General features: G+C 41.4%; 1 protein-coding gene across 1 annotated transcript; it reads left to right on the top strand.

Annotated features, from left to right (window-relative positions):
* Positions 1–404: 404 nt before the first annotated feature.
* Positions 405–12,639, top strand: LOC117485642 (serine/arginine repetitive matrix protein 2-like). Its single transcript, XM_034134251.1, is given in 11 exon segments — positions 405–591; positions 2,320–2,416; positions 2,943–3,150; positions 5,096–5,172; positions 5,275–7,041; positions 8,167–8,515; positions 8,847–9,358; positions 9,572–9,702; positions 9,704–10,051; positions 10,234–10,326; positions 10,531–12,639. Coding segments are annotated over 9 exon segments (3,495 nt in total). The 5' UTR covers positions 405–591; positions 2,320–2,388; the 3' UTR covers positions 10,309–10,326; positions 10,531–12,639.
* Positions 12,640–20,886: the final 8,247 nt, after the last annotated feature.

Genomic DNA, 20,886 nt, shown 5'->3' with positions numbered 1-20,886 from the left:
TATAATATTCTATTATATGGCTCTGCCACTTCCGATCCGATACCTTCAGAATAAAAGCACACATATTAACTGACTAGACAACTTACATTTAGCACAAGCTATAACCATCTCATCATGTTTATTTTTGTCATTTTAACTATCAGAAATACATCTTGATTAAATGATGTTTATTTCTGGACCAGGGTATCAAACCCAGCAACACATAAGGATGATATAAATATCAAAATGGTGCATCAAAAACCAGATATAGGCTACATCCATGTATAGGATATACTTTCTTGACACTGTACATTATATAAAAGAATAAACAATAACGCACATCAAGACAAAACCAAGAAGTAGACATTATAGACCCACCGTTTTCTACAGTTAGCTAACGTGGAGCGTGTAGTTGTCAAGGCGACAGTGAGTGACGCCGCCATTCAAACCGCGAAGCATGGCATTTCGGGATACCTTTTCCATCATGGCGGATAAGGTTGTAAGCTAACGTTAACGGTTAGCATATTCAACCATTGTTGTTTTTTACACATTGCGGGACTGCATATTTCTGCATTTTATACACAGGAACTACTTCTACCGACAACAACCTGGGTAAATATATGATACAGAATAGACAACTTTCATGAGCAAGCGAACTTGCTTTGTTGAAACAAGAGGCGGCTAAAAGTCCTAGCACACTAGCTTGTTGAATAGCTACTAGCATGCTAACGTAGTAAGCAGTAATGGTGATGAGCGAGTGGATCGCCGATTAGGCCGCGGCGTGCAGGCAGCATGTTGTACTATTAACAGCTTGTCCATTTGGTAAGCGTGCAATATAATTAAGGTTTGAGGGAATACCAGTGTATAAAGACGTATTCACAGCCATTATTATCCTTATCCAGCTGCATTGATCTATGAATGGATGTTAACGCTACTTACGGCTTTGCAGGCCCGGCAGTGATCAGCGTTATCTAACGTGTTAGTGTCTGCTGCTGCTTGAAACTTTTTTATTTTTGCTTCCATTATCCGTGCAGCTTGGACCCAAGAAAACGAAGTAGTAATATAATTCAGATTTAAACTCAACACTGTGACATACTGTATCGAGAACAAATGGGCTAACTTAATGTTATCAGACGTTACTTGAAATGTAATATAGCATTTCTAAACGTTACCTTTGATGGCTAACGTTAGCTTTAGCATTAACTGAAGCGGTAACGCTCGGCACCTGGATGTTTGGCTACATAAGCTGACATGTTGGCTACTTAAAATGTGAGTGTAGCGGTTTTTGTGTATGTAACTTAAGTAATTTGTTTCTGCAAATACATATCTTACGTGATTTCAGTGAACTGTGAGTATGTGGCTTCCTCGCTACTGTGTGTGAGTAGCAGTGCTTCTCACATGTTGTATCGTAACCTGATCGCAACTAAGCAGGACTAATGTATTATAATTCTATATCAAAGGAAACTAACGTACATCTTTGAGTGAAGTGCACAGGCTTTGGTTAAAATGTGTTTTTTCAAGAGTAAATTATTATAGTATTATCCGTATTCACATGATAGTCTTTCAGCAGACAGCGCTTTGTGGATAGGTCCGGCTACGCGAGAATAGATGTAAGGCCAACAGTATACATGTTATTCAATAACATATCTTATGGGATATCTCAGTCAACTTTGAATGTGGTTTCGGAGTAGGTTTTGATCAGTGGCATGTATTTTGACTTGGTAACCGCAACTCATTATACATTGTAAAGATTGATTTCAAACATTGTAATCTCTCGAAATAGTTTGCTGGAAACTAACTGAAAACTGTGTTTGCATAACCGTGAAATCAAAAGCAAAGTCTAATATTTTATCTTACCAGTTGTATTATGATCTTTGATATTTGTGCTGAGACATACTGTATGATTAACAAGCACTAGGGTTTTGTGTTCAGAGGCAAGCTTCCCTATTTTGCCAGTTGTGTTGTTGGTCAACAGTATGTGGCTGAAAATTAAATATCACATGAATTAGATGGTGTTGATATCAATGTTTGTCAGGAACTTCTAGAGGAGTCATATAAAACAGAAGTTTAAAACAACTGACCAGATGTAATGTTAAGTTTTTGTTATTTATTTTGTAGAGAAGTCTTAATTCAATCTTCCACTTTGCCTGCTATATCTTGTCCCTGATTGGCTTGCTTTGGCGTGGTTAAAGCAGACTGAACAACCCTTTTAGTAGTTCATGTAAGGAGCATGTGGTTACTTGCATTTTTCACTAGCGTGACTATTGAATATATATTTACATCTTTTTATGTTGGAGCTGCATTCTCTTTTGCTTAAGTTTTAAACCTTTTTGTTTCCAGTGCTGAGTGAGGGACAAGCACGGCAGTGATATTAAGAGAGCCTTTGAGAAAACCAGGGGCAGCAGCACAATGGAATGTGCAGTGGACATCCCCTCAGGTGAGTGATTCATTGTCAATTACATATTTTTCCACATTTTATTTTATTTTATTTTAGTTACCCTTCCACCCCCCCAAATGCTTGAGCTGTATTTTTTTACCTCAATGTTGGAAAGACTTTACTGTGCATGTTCTTTGTGGAAACATGTTAACATTACTGCAAAGAACAAACTATAGGAACTCTTCGTAATAAAGAAAAAAGTCCCACAAATATAACATAAAGTTTACCATGCCATATCTTGCTATGGGTATTCCATCTGCATGTGCTGTTTTTTCAAGTTGAAAGTGTAACTGGGATCTGCCAAATGTCTCTTAGCCGTTTAATATATAAATGTAGCTCTTTGTGTACCTTCAACATTTTGCACAGGTAAATGTATAATTCAATATACACAAGCTTTTATAAGGAGCCAAACTAACTGTACTAATTTTAATCACAGCACAAATCAAATATCTTGCTCTATAAGTTTTGCACTTGTTATGGATTTGCCAAATGCTAATTTATCTGAAATACTGGCCACCCTGTCCAGGTGAAGATGAGGCCCCTGAGAAAGACGACATAATTGCCAAGGAAGGGAATGATCCGCCACACAAGAAAAACAAGAAGCACAGAAAACACAAGAGCAAGAAGAAGAAGAAAAAGAGAAAGGGGGAAAAGGAGAGCAGTTCAGAATCTGGTGCTGAGTCGGATGTAGAGCCAACACTACCACAGAAGCCCCTCAGGAACACCAGAGCCAGGTCTGTTATTTAAGATTTTACATGTTTTATATTCTGTGTAATTGTCTAGAACAGGGGTGGGCAATTATTTTTTCCATGGGGCCACATGAGAAACTGAAAATATTGTGGAGGGCCGGGCCAAAAGGCTGAACTCAATTCTGCATAATATTAATTGTATTTCTTTATAAAAAGCAGTAAATAGCATTGTTTTGACAAGCTGGTAAGAGTATATGTTATAGTTAAGCAATGAAAAAGTGAGGTTGCCTTACAAAAAAATGTCATTTATTAAATCAAATTTCCCAAAACAATGGTAAACAAAATGAATGTTTTTCACCATTTGTGACTCATATTAGTGAACATTTTCAGTCACATTCACTCAAACACATTTTGAGTTTCATTTACTGTTGGAAAGAGGTTCTTAGCATTCTAAAGACATCACAATATTGTCTTTGTACTCCAAATATTAAGCAAGATACATCATATTGAACTGTCACTAAACATCACTGAACTGTGATTTTGAGAAAAAGGCTTCCAAAGAAAGTGTCCCAGTTCACTGCTAGTTGGTGCCTTTACATGCCAACATTTGTAGTCTAACCACCTCATTTGGTGTTTTTAAGTTCTATTTTCTTGTTCAGTGAGAGAAATCTAGTCTCTGCTGGGCTTTAACGAGTGCATCAAAGTCAGGTTGAATGTCTGAGGTGGAGATGCGAAGCACAGCTGACAGATGATCATCAGTGAGAGAGGATCTATACCTGGATTTCGTAAACTTCATAATTGAAAATGTTTGTTCACATATGTATGCGTGTCCATGCACTCGTTTACCTCCGTGAACAGATCGCTCCCTGTCGTCGTCCCTTTCATCGACCGCATTGCTGCCAGCTCCTCCGTAATCTTGAAGTCCGGTGTTATCCCGCGGACGAATACGAGTAACTGGGCTGTGTCGCGGACATCACAGCTCTCGTCCAAAGCCAAGGAGAAAAAGTCGTAACTTGCCACTTCACGTTGCAGCTGAAGCTCCAGATTCCCCGCAATGTCCTCGATCCTTCTAGTCACGGTTCGCCTGGACAGCGGGACTTGCTCAAATGCGGCTTTTTTTTCAGGGCATATTAGTGCTGCAGAGTCCACCAAGCACTCTTTCACAAACTCCCCCTCCGAGAACGGCTTACTGTTTTTAGCAATTTTGTGGGATATCACAAAGCTGGTCATGGTTGCTGCATCACTGGATGTGTGAAGCTTGGTAAAAAAGCCTTGCTGCTTTTGCAGCTTAGCTAGCAAAGCTTCCGATGTCCGCGCCCTTTCAGCGTCAGTCAAGTTTTTATATTTCTCCGCGTGTTTCGTCTCGTAATGTCGACTCACATTGTACTCCTTAAACACGGCGATCTGCTCCCCGCAAACTAAACACACGGTTTTACCTCCGACTTCAGTAAATAAATACTTAGCAGTCCAATTTTTGTTGAAAACCCTGCATTCAGCATCTACCTTTCTTTTTTTAGCGGACATTTTTTTGAGGGCTAAAGTCGTCTTGTGACAAGGATCCAATAATGTGCACGTCTTGATATACGTATTGCGTCATTATGCACGTGAATAAAAAACAACTTCAAAATAAAAGCAATGCAGCTTTAGTCCATGCATGAGGTAAAGTTAGAAAATATGTTTATTTTGTAATTTCCAATTAGCCTTACACGGGCCGGTCAGAGTCAACCAAAGGGCCGTATGTGGCCCGGGGGCCGTACGATGCCCAGGTCTGGTCTAGAATATGGTTTGGAAAAAAAAATCCCTTTTATTATCTAGGGAGATTTGTCTTAGAAAAGCCACCAATCTCATTCAATGGATTTATTTTATGCCTAAATAAGATTTTTGGATCTTACCCAAACTATAAAGGAGAATCCTATTAATTTGTGATAAGCATTTTTATAATTAACAACTAAGAAAACCATAAAATGTTTCATTTTCTTTGTTTTTGCAGTGCCAGAATAGCAGCAGCCACAGGAGTTGGAGACCAAGATGGGCTAAAGGAGGAGGGCAAAAAGGATGTAATTACAGGTAGGAGTCCCTGACACAACCTCATTCATATTTTCTTTGCAAATAATTATTTTGTTTTTTCATAATAGTTTTTTATACAAAACAAATCACTTTTTCTTGTAGCACGTGCAGACATGGAGGGAGATGCAAAATCCAAGAAACACAAAAGACATGCTGCAAAAAAGAAGAAAAAGAAGAGAAGGAAGGATGAAAAGCAGGAGAAAAAATCCCCATCTCGATCCCCATCTGAAAGCAGCTCAGCTTCAGGCTCTGAGTCTGAAGGTGAAGGAGAAAAAGTTGCTGCTGATGTTAAATACTCTCCAGCTACAGCATCTGACCTGCAAGAACCAGTGTCCAAACTGGTTTCAAAAAGCAAACGAGGGGAAAAACCTGAATTAATTGGAGTGAAGAAAGATGAGTTATCAGGGATGGATGTGTCCCCATCGGCGGGGAAGGACTCGAGCAACAATATATCAGAAATGAGTGTACGGTCACCCTCCGCATGCCACGATGATATTACCCAGACAGCGACTGTTCAGGTTAAGATCGAGGGTAGTCATGCTGATGGTACATTCAGCCATGCACATGAACTTCCTGACATTATCCCTAAACAGGAAGGTGCCACCCCAAGAGATGACCCAAGCCTGAAAGAGCAGTCCAACTCAGTTCAGAAGACAAGGGACAGGGATGGCATTTCCTCTAGGTCTCCTTCTCCTTCCAGGGACCTAGATATTAAGAGATTGGGGTCAGTTCATAGTCGTTCACCAACACCTACTCCTATTAGGGAGCAGGCTGATGGGCAAACAACAGCAGCAGCAGCAGCGACTGCAATGAAAGAACGGTCAAGAACTCATTCCAGGTCAAACTCTAAGGAAAAACGGTCCATAACTCCTCTAAAGACACGGCAGCTGTCCCAATCTCAGTCCCCTAAATCTAAGATGAAGTCAATCTCTCCCAAGAGAGCAGCCCGCCAGTCCCGGTCTACCTCTCGCTCCCTCACCCCGAAGAAGAAGGTGTCAAAATCTCCAAGGAAGTCCAAGTCCCCTAAACGTCGGAGGAGTTCATTGTCTGTTTCTCCAAAGCGACGCAGAAGTTCTCACTCACCTAAAAGAAAGGTGTCCCGATCCCCTAAACGGGGTGGGCGCAGGTCCCCCTCTCTATCCCGATCTCCAAAGAGAAATCGGAGGTCCGAGTCACGTTCCCGTGGAGGAAGGCACTCCAGGGCCCGCTCACCTAGGCGAGGTGGTGCAGTTGGCAGGCGTTCAAAGTCGCATTCCGTCACGAGAACTCGTCGCTCAACTTCTAGATCAAGACGCCCTGTTCGTCGCTCCAGAACACGTTCACCGGGAAGACGTGCAGGAGGTAGGCGCTCGAAAAGTCGATCCTTGTCTCGGCGAAAGAGGTCACCACCCCCTAGAACCCGCCGATCACGCTCCCGTTCGACCCGCAAAAGCAAGCGCGCTCGGTCAAGATCCGTTGTAGTCCTTAAGCCAGGTCGACGTTCAAGATCCAAGAGTCCCCGCAAACAGACCAAATCCCAAACACCTCCCTCTCGGAGGCGCTCCCGTTCCCCTGCCAGGAGAAATCGTTCACCACCAAGGTCTGGCAAGCGCTCCAAATCTCGCTCGTTGTCTCGAAGGCATCAGTCAAAGTCAAACTCACCAGTACCTATCAAGAAGAAGTCCAAATCTCCTAGGAAGGGTGGAAGAAGGTCAACGTCTAAATCCGCCTCAGCAGACTTGAGCAGATCTAGGTCCAGGTCTAAGTCAAGTAATGGGGGGTCTGACAACTCACCAGCCAGATCTGCGTCTTCCTCTCCTGTCAAAGAGATAAAGCCTTCCTCTCCTGAGGCAGAGCAGACAGAAACTGAAGGATTATCTGCCACAGCAGGTCAGAGTCTTTTCCTTGCTTTGTTTAAAATTAAAATTGACGTTGTTCCTAAAATTGCTCTTCACTTATGGCGCGTTTCCACTACACAGCCTCGCTCGGCCCCGCTCGGTATGGCTGGGCCTCGTTAGGACTGGCTCACTTTATGGCGCATTTCCATTACAGTTTAGGAACTGGGGCAGTATCTATAGTAACGCAGTGTAGGCGGAGCCATGACGTGATCTTCAGAGGACCCCAGAAAAACAACACAGCCGTTAGCTGTTAGCACTCAGAGCTCACAGCTCCTCATATATGTTCAGAAACTAGACAAAAGTTAAACAAGTACACACCACAGACTGCCTGTGTCATGGTGAATACAGTCGCTGCTTTATTTATGTCTGTATAGGCCGTTGTTGTGAGTGTGGACGGTCGGAGCATATACTGCGTTAGCTTAGCCAATCTCCATCTAGAAAACACGCATTTTAAAAGGTTTTTCCCCTGCCGTCTGTCTGCAGACTTGACAAAGCATTAATTCATGGTTTTACTAACCGGTATCAGTATGTTGTTACTTCGGCATCATTTTGAAACGTGTATTACAATTAAATCACGGTCAAATATGTCCATCTTGTTGTAGTTGTAGCCCCCTTGCCAGCGACGTCTCTCTAGTTTAGCATACTCAGCCTCGTTGTCTCTGGCCCTGGACCCACGATTTTATGAGGCCAGAAAAACTGTGAATTAGGACCCGCCGGCCGGTACTAGGCCAAGTGGAAACGCAACCAAAGACGGGCCGTTGACGTCACAGCCCTCTTAAACCGGGCTGCGGGCTGTAGTGGAAACGCGCCATAAGTTCCCAAGAGTGTGAGCCTACTGTTGTAAAAAAAGTTAAATTCACTTCTATTCTCCAGGAAGAGGCACATGTTATTTGCATATTCATTTGACTTGATCCCACAGGATTTAGGAAAATCTGAATTGCTAGATATCATCTTGCACTTTGTTTGCTCAGTTTACCAATCAGTAAATTATTATTTAATACTGGTAGTGTAAACAGATATTTAAGTATAGATATATGTAAAGCAGGATCTCATACCCTCAGTTACTTGTTTTTCTGTTTCCTTAAAATGTTCTAACATGTCTTAATATACCATGTAGGTGCTTGGAAACCAATGCCCTCAGCAGCTGCCTCCATCCCCCAGGCTGAGAGTCCCACAAATGCGTTGCAGGAGCTAATTCAGATGTTTTCTCCGAACCACGACAAGGAACAGATGGAGGATGCCAGCTCATCCAATGAACAAGATGTTTCCAAGTCCAGATCTGGATCTCGAGAACCCGGCACTGCCCCAGACGTGTGCGAGCTTTCAGAAGGTTCGGATGTAGAAGCGGGTTCTTCCTCTCCTGTTAAGCAAAAGTCACCCTCACCTACGGATCGCAGAAAACTTCGCTCAACTTCTTCACCCCGACGATCAGCATCCAAGTCTAAATCCCGAAGGAGGCAATCTAGGTTTGTTGTGTGTGTGAATGTTTATATGTGCCCGTCCCATATATCAAATCCAAGTTCTCTGAGTTCTTAAAGAGATCAACATGTAATACCTTTCTGTTTGTTTGTAGCCTTTATTTAACCAGGTGAAAGCCCCTTGAGATCAAAAGATCTCTTTTTCAACGGTGACTTTCTAGAGCTTACAGTAATTATTGTTTAAAGACCTTATAAAATTAGACTGGAAAGGCATCTTATTGCAGACCCAATGCTAAGCCAACTTTGTAGATGTAATTAAAAGGTTCAGATGATGCATATGCTTAATTACTTATCAGTCTTATCATTCCTGTGTTCTCAGGTCCAAGTCTCCTGTTAGGAAAAGAGATTCTGTCTCTCCGTCAGAAAGAAAGAAGCGGCGTTCCAAGTCTCGGAGTCCCACTCGGCGGCGGAGGTCACGCTCTACCGGGCGGCGCAAGCGATCACACTCCAAGACACGGACCAGAATTCGCCGTTCCAAGTCTCGATCTCCAACCAGAAAGCGGCGTTCCCGCTCACCCAATGCCCGTGGGAGAAGGAGGTCCAAGTCCGCAGACAGAAGCAAGCGATCCAAGAGCCGCTCCACAGGCCGGAGGAAAAGGTCGGTGGACAGAAGCAGGCGTTCAAGGTCTCGCTCTTCTGATCGCAGACGAAGGTCTAGGTCGAGGGGCCGAGGGAGGCGCCCGGTGTTTCGAAGTCGTTCATTTGATAGGCGAGACAGGTGGAAAAGGGAACCCAGCCACTCTCCAGTTCTAATTCTCCGCAAGCAGCGCCGCTCAGGGTCCCGTACACGACGCAGCACCAGCAAGACTCCTCCACGCCTCACTGACCTGGGTAAATAACTTTTAATAGTATCTATGAGAATCACACATTACATTTATCATTTATTCATGGTCCAATTTTTGTATAATATTTCTAAAGGTTTACACTGCTTGTATGCTTAACTCTATTTATTTTACTTATCTATACCAATTTGCATTACCCCCTCCTCTCTTTCTTTTACTTATCTATACCAATTTGCATTACCCCCTCCTCTCTTTCTTTTAGATAAGGATCAATTACTGGAGATAGCCAAAGCTAATGCTGCTGCCATGTGTGCTAAGGCGGGAGTGCCCATTCCTGAGAGTCTTCGGCCGAAAGCCATCCTCCAGCTTCCTCTACCCACTCCATCTCCCACCCCCCCTCTCCTTACCGCTACCCTTACCTCTCTCAATGGGCATGGGGATGTCCAATATGCAAAACATGGGTCAGATGGGGATACCCAATATGCATGGAATGCCCAACATGTCAAACATCACCATGTCTGCCGCTATGGCAAGCATGACAGCAGCTACTATGACCGCTGCCTTGACCAACATGGGTGCCCTAGCAGCCATGCCTCCCCTTGCCCCGCTCCCTACCATCACTAACAAGCCTCCCCCATGTCTTGCCCCTCCACAACCAACCCTTAACATGGACCACATCGTGGAAGCAAAGAGGAAGGTCACTCAGCAAGCTAACATTCACACCATCAAGGAGCTTACTGAGGTGAGTAGGGGGCTGTATTTGTGTTTATTATTGAACACTGATTGATTATACTTTTGTAGTAATAATATTCACATGAAAGAATATTGAAGAAAGTCCTGTGGGTGTGTTATTTTTGGGTGTTTAATTGCACAGTTGTGTTAAGTAAGAGTAATGTATTTTTTTTTGTGTGTGTGATTTTGTAGAAGTGTAAGATGATTGCAAACAGCAAGGAGGAGATGGCCATTGCTAGACCCCATGTCTCAGATGACGAAAGCTAAAACCGCAAAGCTCTCAAGGTAACATTTTCAAAGTGAATTCTTCCAGTTCTTTGTCTGTGACCTTGTCTTTGTATTCTATTCAATCCATTTTGGTCATTTTTATAATCACTTATGCTCTGCATATTAAATAGACAAGTTTTAGTTATAAGGAAATGAAATGTTCTATGTAGACATTAAATGGTGACCTAACTTGACCCTTTCTTTCTCATTGTCTGCACACAGCCAGTCCCCTCGACTGAAGGAAAATATAACAAATGCTTATAAAGGAGGACTTACCTTCATACAGTTCTCATTGGCAGCCAGCTGCCCTGACTGAGCCTCATACACCAAGAAGAAGAAAAGTACCCATGTTGTCACAATTACAATATAGGCGCGCCGTCACCAGCCACTGCCCCACCCAGATCCCCAGTTTGTTTCCGTTTGTGTGAGAGAGAAAGACTCAGACTGTCATATGTGAGACCACTGAGTTAACTGGACACACTGACATGTTGTATGACTGCATAGTGAGTCTGTATGTGTGAATTGTTAGTCCGTTTGTGTATATAGTGACTTTCACCACCTCAGTGTTGCTGCTCATTTAAGCGGTCACTAACTAAAGAGGAAACAAACCAAACTAACTAGTGGCGCAAGTGTTTTTGTATAAGATTAGTTTCTCTAAATGTATTTTACTTTTATCCTTTCTTAAATAATTGTGTTCAGTGGGGACTGTTCTTCTGCATTCCCCTCAGCTATCTCTAGTCACTGGTTTTATAACAGAATAATGCAGAGGAAGTTTTGCTAGATCCCCACATGTGTTTTCAAAAGCCTGAGTCTCCAGGCCAACAGATTGGCAACATGTTGTGAATCCTTGTACAGGGCGTCGGATCTGATTATTTTTGAAGGAATGGAACAATTGAATTTATTGGCTGTAAAGAAGATTTGAATTCATCATCTTCATTTACAACACAGAATTGATTCAGTTAGCACTGCCCTGGGTGTGATTTTCGTTTCCTCTATTTTTAATGGCAACAACCTAATCTTTGGTCTCTGGTGTTTCATTTGGGCTTTGTTGGTATTTTATTTTACTTAAAAAAATGGTTTGCTGTATATTCAAATGGACATTTCATCTGCCACACTTGTAACAACAATTTCCTAACATGCAGTGTTGTGTATTTTTGCACAGCAATATTATATATAATATGACTTGAATTAAGATGCACAAAAAGATGCCATGATAGCGTTTTAACGACCTTTGGTCAAGGGCAAACATTTGAAAGGTCTGTATTTCTGTTATCTGGTTTTGATTTGAAAGCAATGCTGCTTGATAGTGGTCTTGGAGATCCCAGATATTTGGACTTTGCCAACAGAACAGAACCTCCAATTAATCCCAAATTAAGATCACAACTAAAATTAGATTGACTAGACAATGTCTTGTTTTCTGATGAGAAACCAGATGGGTTAAATGACACTTCCAATACACTTTTTTTCCCTTTCTAGTTCACACAGTGATTTAATAAATGATAAACAATAGCCTATGTTTTATAATTAAAACATGGTTAATATCAGTGGCTTTTTAAACAGGCACACATTGTAATTCCTGCATCTGGGGTTATAGAGTTGAATGTATGTAGTTGAGCCTATCCCAAACGGAACCATTGTTTAAATTCCTTATGTATTGGACAATCAGGTTATTTGTCTCAAAATGCTTTTTGAAAGAAAAAACTACAAAAAACCCGTGAAATGTAAACATCTTTACGCATTGTAGTTGGTGCAAAACAGAAGAGAAGATTTTCAATGTGCAAACATAATGAGAATCTCCCCATACCAGCCGTTTTTATTGACACCCCAAACTCATTTAATATCTGCTTTACTTCTGAATGTTTTTGACTTTGGCTTTTAGTAGATCTTCTGCATCGGGGTGAACTGGGTCCATGTTTCACAAAATGCTTTTGTCCCATCAGATACCAGAAGAACAAAAACAAACTAGGCGCTTTTGGGAAAAATGTCAGGGATTAAGTTTTAAAGAATCGTGCTCTCATTTTCATTGGAGAGGGAAATAATTCTTTATTATTCTGTGTTGACCTCCCACGCCCAGGGCTGGTAAACTGTGGTAGATAATCTGTATTACTTTTTTGTCAAACTGTAACTTTACTGATCGTACCAAAATCGTTTTTGAGCTGTTGAATTGATTCCCTGAGGTAATCTTTAGCTATTTTATGACCGAACATAAGAATAAAACTCATTTTAGGATTCTTTTTTTGGGGGGGGGGGTTCATTTGAATACGACATTGCCTGCATTGTACATAGATGTGTTGATGATTATTAAAAACCTCAATGATCTGTATAGACATGTGTATGCTGTGTTCATTTAGTCAGGCTTATCATTTAAGACTGTATATCACTTGGAGCCAGAAAGACTATTTTAAAACAGTTTTTCAATCAAATCAAGTTTAAGAATATTAAGCTTTTTATCTGTTAAAGCTAAAATGTGTATCAAAAATCTCACCCCATTTTTATGAGCTGTTTTTCCAAATGACCTGCCCATGAACACACATTTCTACATTATCTAATAATAATCCAAGTTACTAGCTGAGCACGCTGACAACATAAATTACCTGCTCCAAACTGTCACAATGACGAGTCCATTTCATGATCAAACGGTTAATAATTCTCAATCCACATGTAAAGTAGATTGTGTGCTGTGTGTCACAGTGCATGAGTTTCCTTGGTTTAAAATTAGACTGCGCTGCCAGGTGTGAATGGGGTCATAGAATAAATGTAAAGTGCAGTGACATTGGCCCGGTTATGCATTGCTCAGCAGTGAGCGAGCAGCTTTCAGTTCTATAATTGAAAGCCTTCACAGCGGAGATGGAGCCCAACAGCACAACCTGACGGTACAATTTATTGATTTGCAAGACTGCTTGCGCGTGGGCAGTTTGTGTGTTGGCCTCGCAGAAAGAAAGAGAAGATAGATACATATAAATACATGTTTTTATATGAGTGTTTGAAGTGGGCTGATGCCAGCATCTCATTTTCTATGTGCTGGGATAAGTAGAAAATCCTTTCAGAAAATGTTGGAGCCAGAACGTCTTGTAGTTATGAAACCATCCTACAAGTGGTGCACTTTCCCTTTGTTTCAAGTGTAATTTTATTATGCAGGTACGAGTTAAATGAAGGAATTTTGGATCCTCTCCATCAACACAAGTTCTCTTTAAATCACTATTACTTAAAGCTCCAAAAGAATGTTGATTGATTGATTGAAAAGTTTATTAACAGCTTGTATATTGGGTACAGTACAGTACAGCTCAAAACATACAATTGTTAAGGGGATGCAGACCAGAGAAAGACTTTCGTCTTGTTTACATCAGGGTCCCCCATTTCCAATTCATCATATCATTTAAGACATATAAGACATATATGACATACAGATGGCTTATTTACAATTTACATACAGGTGGTTTTTTACATACAGATGGATTATTTACAATTTTCATTTTAGATTTCGTTCTAATACATCCTAACCGGACATTTAAGACATACCAAGTCTACAGATATACAGTTAGTAACAGAGTCTAAAATGCGAGTATATACATAGATGGGGGGGGGGAAGCTGTCCATTGTACGACAGGTTGAGATTTGTACCATTACCGGGGCCAGTTTTGCAATGCTTTCCCCCGAAGGTGCTCTTTAAGAGAGGTTTGAAGGTAAGTATAGTTTTACTTTCCTTTACAGTTGTGGGAAGAGCGTTCCACCTTGATGTGGCATAATTGCGAAACGTGTATTCCCCTTTTTTTGTGCCAAATCTGGGTTTTACATGATTTGTGGAGCTCCCTCTGGTGTTATGATCATGGTATTCCTTGACCTTTGGGAAGAATTTTGACATGTACATGGGTACCATAGAGGTGTAGTGGATCTTGTAGACCAGGCCCATTGCAAGTAGCTGTACTCTGTCGTCTACTCTAAGCCATCCTAGGTTGTCAAAGTGGGCAGAGGTGAGGTGGGTTCTAGATGAAAGGTCAAGCAGTAGTCTGACCAGTTTATTTTGCGATGTTTGAAGTTTTGTTTTTAGCGCCTTGGAGGTGCTATGGTACCATGACGTGCAAGCATAGTCATAGTACCCTTGAATGAGTGCTCCTGCCAGAGTTTTCAGGGTGTTTTTGTTTACCAGAGAGGAGATCCGGTATAGGAATCTAGTTCTTTGATTGACTTTTTTTATTACATTGGATGCCATTTTGTCACAGGAGAGGTTTGCCTCAAGAATAGATCCTAGGTATGTAATTTCCTTCTTACTTGTGACAATAATGTCACCCACTGCAACTGAGAAGTCGTCGGATTTGCTGAGATTATGTTTCGAACCGAAGAGAATGGACTCTGTTTTACCCAGGTGTAATGATAATTTATTATCGGCGAGCCAGGTGCAGATTCTGCCGAGCTCGGAGCTGAGGGTTTTTTCAACCTGCAATCTGCTCCTGTCAGAGACCAGCAGGGCTGAGTCGTCCGCGAACAGGAACAAGTTGCAGTCACATGCTGATGACATGTCATTTGCATAAATTAGGAACAGTAACGGACCTAATATGCTTCCTTGTGGAACACCACAGCTCACTGGGAGGGGGGGGGACAGAGTACCGTTTACCTCCACCATCTGTTCTCTCCCCTCCAGGTAGGATTGCATCCAGCTCACCGATAGTTTATCAAAACCAATTGCTTTTAGCTTGTCAATCAGAATGGGGTGATTGACAGTGTCGAAAGCCTTTTGTAGGTCCAGCATCACCATGCCGCAGTATTTACCCTCGTCCACCTCTTGTTTGATGTGGTCGGTCAAATAAAGAAGGCATGTGTCAGTGGAGTGGGATGTTCTAAAGCCAGATTGAAATTCATAGATTAGTTTCTTTTCTGCGAGGTACTTTTCGACCTGTTCATATACTATTTTTTCCATGACTTTCGAGATGGAGGTAAGTATAGAAACAGGGCGGTAGTTGCCTGGGTCCAATTTGCTGCCCTTTTTGTGCAGGGGGGTTACTCTTGCAATTTTGAAGTCTTTGGGTACTTTTCCCTGTTTTATGGAGAGGTTAATTATGTGAGCTATGACTGGTGAGATGGCGGTTGCTGTGTCTCTGAGGAATTTGGAGGGGATATTGTCGTGGCCAGTGGCCTTGTTAGGTTTGAGGGCGCTCAGTTTAATGAGTACCTCTGCTGTTGTTACCCTTGCTAGACTGAAATCATCTTTGCGTACCCCTAGGTTTTTGTAGTAGGTCATGATGTGATCTACTCCAAAAAGCCCTGAGTGGGAGGGTAATTTATTTACAAGAGTTGTGGCTATGTTTGTGAAAAAAATGTTCAAGTACTTGGCCACATCCAGTTTGTCTGTGATGAGCCTGTTATCTGTCTTTATGTTTACGTTTGAAAATCTCGTTTTGAGTTTTTTACTGCAGCCAAGCTGGTTATTGAGTAATTTCCAAAGTTCACGGGGTTTATTTTTGTTTTCCTCAGTTTTGTCATTGATGAAATTCTTTTTGGCAGTTTTGATCATGGAGCTTACGTCATTTCTTAGTCTGTTTCTTTCAATTTTTAGTTCAGTCACGTGGGCCTGGAGTTCACTGCTCGTGCTTTTGGAAAGCATTGACTGACTTTTATGAAACTCAGAGCATTTTTTGTCTCTGGTTTTCATGGCGGTCAGTATGCCGGAGTGCATCCACGGCTCAGCGCGATTTTTTACCCTGGTTGTTCTTAGGGGGGGCCAAATCATTGAGTATTGCAGAGAATTTGTTTTTGAAACCAAGCCATGTTTCTTCAACTTGTGTACCACTGAGCTCATCTGACCAGTCCAGGCTCTCCAGTTCTAGGTTAAAGGCCTCGCTAGAGTAGTTTTTGAGGTCTCTAGATATGACTGTTTTGTGACAGCCGGCCTTTTGTTTTAGCTTTTTGCGGGTACAGAATATCATATAATGATCACTTAAACCGCATGCTATAACCCCTTTACTGGAGATCCTGGACCTGTCAGAGGTCAGAATGAGATCAATGGTAGTTTGTGTTGTTTCACATACCCGGGTGGGTTGGGTGATTAGCTGGCTGAAGCCGTGCAGATCACAAATCCTACTGAAGGACTTGAAGACGGACGTGTCTTTACGTTGCATATCCGTGTTCCAGTCTCCAATAATAATTGTCTCTACATCCCCCACATCAGCCAAACACCCATCTAATGTATCATAATGTATCATGTTAAGGAGCAGAGGTAAAGTATACTTTGACACATGAAATAACCCTCAGGAATCAATAATGTATATCTACTTCTAAACACTTTATATTCAGGTTATAAATGTCTGATTTACTCTGATGGTAACCAGGGCAGTCTTGATGAAGAAAGATGAAGAAAGCTTAAAAGGCTTTTAATCTGTGGATTTGCTGACTGACCAGGGTAAAAAGGTAGTTTCTGCCTCAGTCTTCATCATGGGGTTTAGTACATTTACATAACAAATATAGTCAATATATGCTTAAAGGTCTTTCAAGAGTTTTGACAGTGATTGACACTTTTTAGTTCATATTTCTGTTGAAACCAGGATAAGATTTAATTGTTAGCTTTCTGACGATAATTTTTCTCTTTAAGATTTAACAAGTAGGAAGGTCACATTCATTGTTTTTATTCCCCACATTATCTTAAAGTCTCTTGTTGAAATGAAAGGCAAGCAATTCTGTATCTGCAACATATGTATTTGGGAAAGGTAAATGCATGTGTTTCTGCATGACACGTGATTAGCATGCATGTCTGAAGTTGTGTCATCTCACAAATATAACGTTAACTTGTACATAGTGGGAAAGTAAGGGACTATGCATAAGTTATTGGGTTGCAGATACATTGAATCTAGTGTAAAATAAAGTAATACATATTTTTTAGGGTTGGTTTGCCTGGCTGAAATTCTGGGGGCTGAGATGCAAAATGGCTAGCAGAGGTTAATGCACATCTGAATGAAGAAACATACACCAAAGATGTCAACAATGTCAAATGTCTTCATAGAAAATACATTTTTTATTCCACTCCCAGTTTCCAATATTATTTTCCTAAAAAGGGTTACTATGTGTGAGTAAGGGTCTGAACCAACTGCAATCTCTGAAAGAGTAACTGTTTACATATTCTGAGCCAATTGCTGTCATTTCATCTGTGGACTGCAATTACATTAATCAGTAATTACAGGGACATGCCTTCCTGTCTGTGTGGTGTGTGCAGTTGTTTACACACAGCAGTCACGTTTGCATGTATAAGTATGAGGGTTGCATACTGAGGAGTTAGTGAGTCATTGGTTTTTGCAGATCAATGGCTGTCAGTCGATGGATGGCTGAGTGCTTTGCAACGACCACCCAGTCCAAGCACTCTACCCACTCTGTCAGGCTGCCAGGAAAGGAGGTCACATACTCAAATTTCCTCTCACTCCCTTTGCTTTCCATTTTCATAACACACTTTTCTCTCACAACATTGCTCCAGAGGCCACTCATATACACATGCACAGGCACACTCACACTGGATAAGCCGATGAATTCAGGCCATGGTGGAGTTCTGGATCGGAGAGGAACTTGTTTCACTACAATGTGAGACAGACTAACGAAGACAACAGAGACAGCGAAGAGAAAGGGAGAAAAGAGGATTTGAGAGAAAATACAGGCACGACAAGATAAAAGCTGGCAGAGTGAAAGGGGGGGGGGGGTGAGAACAAAAGAGAAAATAAGATGCCTAATTTTACTGAGGAGGATTTGGAGCACTGTAGACAGCGTAACTGTGCCTGTAACAGTGAGGGTCTATGTACTGGTCGGAGGAGTAGAATAAAGGTTGTGACTTTGCCTGTACTTGTCGGTTCATTGTTCTGTCAAAACTGTGTGTGTGCACATTTCAGCTAAAGTGTTTGTGTGTCAATGTCCTCCACAGGACATAGTTTACCAAACCAAAGTTGTATGGAAGCAGAAGATCCTGCACGCTGCAACAATATATGTTAACATCCACGTCTGCATGATTGAAGACACACATGTTGCATGCATGCATGCATTTTTAATGAGAGCAGTGGAAAGGAGCAACTATAGATCTTAATTTATAGATGAGTGAAGTTAACCCAATTGAAATATTCATGCAAAATGAAAATTACATTTCTAAATATTCTTTTCATTTTACATTCCAGATTGAACATTTAAATGTGTTATGTGTAACGTTGCTGCCTTCTTGGCCAGGTCAGCATTGAAAATGAGATTTTATCTCAATGTTTTTTATCTGGTTAAATAAAGGTTAAATAAAAAAAAAAAAAAAAAAAAATTTATACGTATGCACCTTTGTAAAGCATATTAAAATGTTTGAACGTACTCCTACTATATGGTTAGTATTCAAATCACAATTCATATTAGAAGGCTCAACTGCTATATACAATAATCTGATATTTAAAATCTGAGAAATACTCAGTGTACAATATTTGGGTTATATTAACTGCACGCTTCCATATAACTGCATGACTGTCAATATGTTACTGGAAGACTTTAATTTTTAACTTGTGCAGAGCTCATTTAGGATGCCTGATGCCATTTTGGTCTTAGACTTTGTACAGTAGTGATATCTCAAAAGGTTCCCTATTTGACCTTTAATGAAACAAGACTTCTCAGAAGAAAATGACCAAAAATAACTCGTCTACCCATAAACATTAGCAAACAGTGAAGTATGCAGGCATAAGGTTGCCCTGCTGTGTAGCAGAGACAACATTTTCTTAAACCATGTTAAAATATTATCTTATTTCATAATCAATTAAGAGATGCCGTTTTGAAATGTTGCCCCTAGTCATTTTAGCTGGACTTGGGTCATCAAACACCCTCCACTGGGGCGGAGGAGAAGCTGGCCGCTGTCGCAGAACTGACCTATGAAGTCAGGCGCAAAGATGGATGCTTCCTGACTTTAGCACGCGTTAGTGTGAATGATGATAACATTGAAGTAGAACAGTCTAGTTTGTGTGTGTGTATGTGTGTGTCTGGCTGAATAGACTCAATGTGATGCATTTCTATAGGGAGAGCGTGTGTGAGTCAGAGATCATAATGTGTGTTAAGCATGTAAGGTTGTGTTTTTTTGTATTCAACAAACACAGCAAGGTTGTGTGCACATGTCCTATTTGTCGCTCTCCATCTCTCTGTCTGTGTGTGTGTGTGTGTGTTTTTGTTTGAGACAGCCGCAGGAATGTGTATGTTAGTTCCAGTCCATTGCACGAAAATGAGAGCAGAGGTAGTGCTCTGTGTGTGTCGGTGTGTGCGTTGTTTGTTTGTCACAGGCATGGAAGGAGTACCCATGATGACGTACACGGAGATCAAGGTAGATCAAGGTTAATATGTGTGTTGTGTTTGTATATGTGTGTATGTGAGTGCTTTTGTTTATAAGCTGCAGGGAAGGAAAGTTCCTCTTTTGTCCACACTGATTACAATTGCATGGGTTTGCACATCAAAGGTGAGACTTAATCATACTTATTCATATTTAACTGATGCTGTGCAACAAAATGTAATTTTCTTCATATACATTCCCTAAATTCTGTAATTAATCTACCTAATTAGATGATAATAGGGTCATTCCCTCTGGATGTCACCTGTACTCTCACTATTTAACTGCAGCCATACATTGCTCAAACACCTATACTGTATATAATACAGTATCTGTTTGTGTGTGTGTGTGTGTGTGTGTGTGTGTGTGTGTGTGTGTGTGTGTGGTGTGTGTGTGTGTGTGTGTGTGTGTGTGTGTGTGTGTGTGTGCGTGGGGAGGGTTTCAGTCCATTGCTCATATTGAAGCCCCTAACCCTGCTGCTGAGACGTGTGTATTACAGAGTCATGGAGGTTCCAGTCCATCGCCCATGTTAGGGCTCTCTCAGTGAGACTATAAGAAGTGCGTCACAGTCACAAAACGATGTAAGGTCATGATACAACAAGGTAGAGTGGCGCAGCGGTGTGTATTTGTCTGTCTGTGTGTTGTCACTTGTGCGGAAGCAATATTTGGTTGACTTAAGCCACAAAAGCATCAAGTTAGAGTGGTGTTGGCGTTTTTATGTGTATGTGTGTGCATATGTGTGTGTGTGGGTGTGTGTGTGTGTGTGTGTGTGTGTGTGTGTGTGTGTGTGTGTGTGTGGTGTGTGTGTGGGTGTGTGTGTGTGTGTGTGTGTGTGTGTGTTGTGTGTGTGTGTGTGTGTGTGTGTGAGCATGCATGTGCTTCAGGAGGAACAACATGAGCAGCTGCCATCTCATGTTGGTGCTTTGACAGTTACCTGCATGTGTTTCCATCCCACGACTACAATATTCATGTGTTAGATATACATACGAAACTGGCTGCCAATAAAACGCCTGTTATGTAAGAAAAACAGCTATATTAATTAGTGTTTGTTAGCGTTTTAGATCAAGGAAAGGTTGTAAGTCTACAGGCTGCTACAACAATATTGAACAATGTAAGAGTAGATGCCACACGGGGACTCCTTCTTCCGCGATTAAATATCCAGGTTTCACATCTTCCCCACCTGCAACAGGCTAATCAAATATTGAAATCCGCAACTGGCTGATCAAATATTCATACTTGCCACAGGGCTGCTCGGTCCTCACATTAGT

The sequence above is a fragment of the Trematomus bernacchii genome, unplaced genomic scaffold (genome assembly GCF_902827165.1).
Source record: "Trematomus bernacchii unplaced genomic scaffold, fTreBer1.1, whole genome shotgun sequence".
Lineage (NCBI taxonomy): Eukaryota > Metazoa > Chordata > Actinopteri > Perciformes > Nototheniidae > Trematomus > Trematomus bernacchii.
This window is presented reverse-complemented; position numbering and strand designations above follow the sequence as displayed.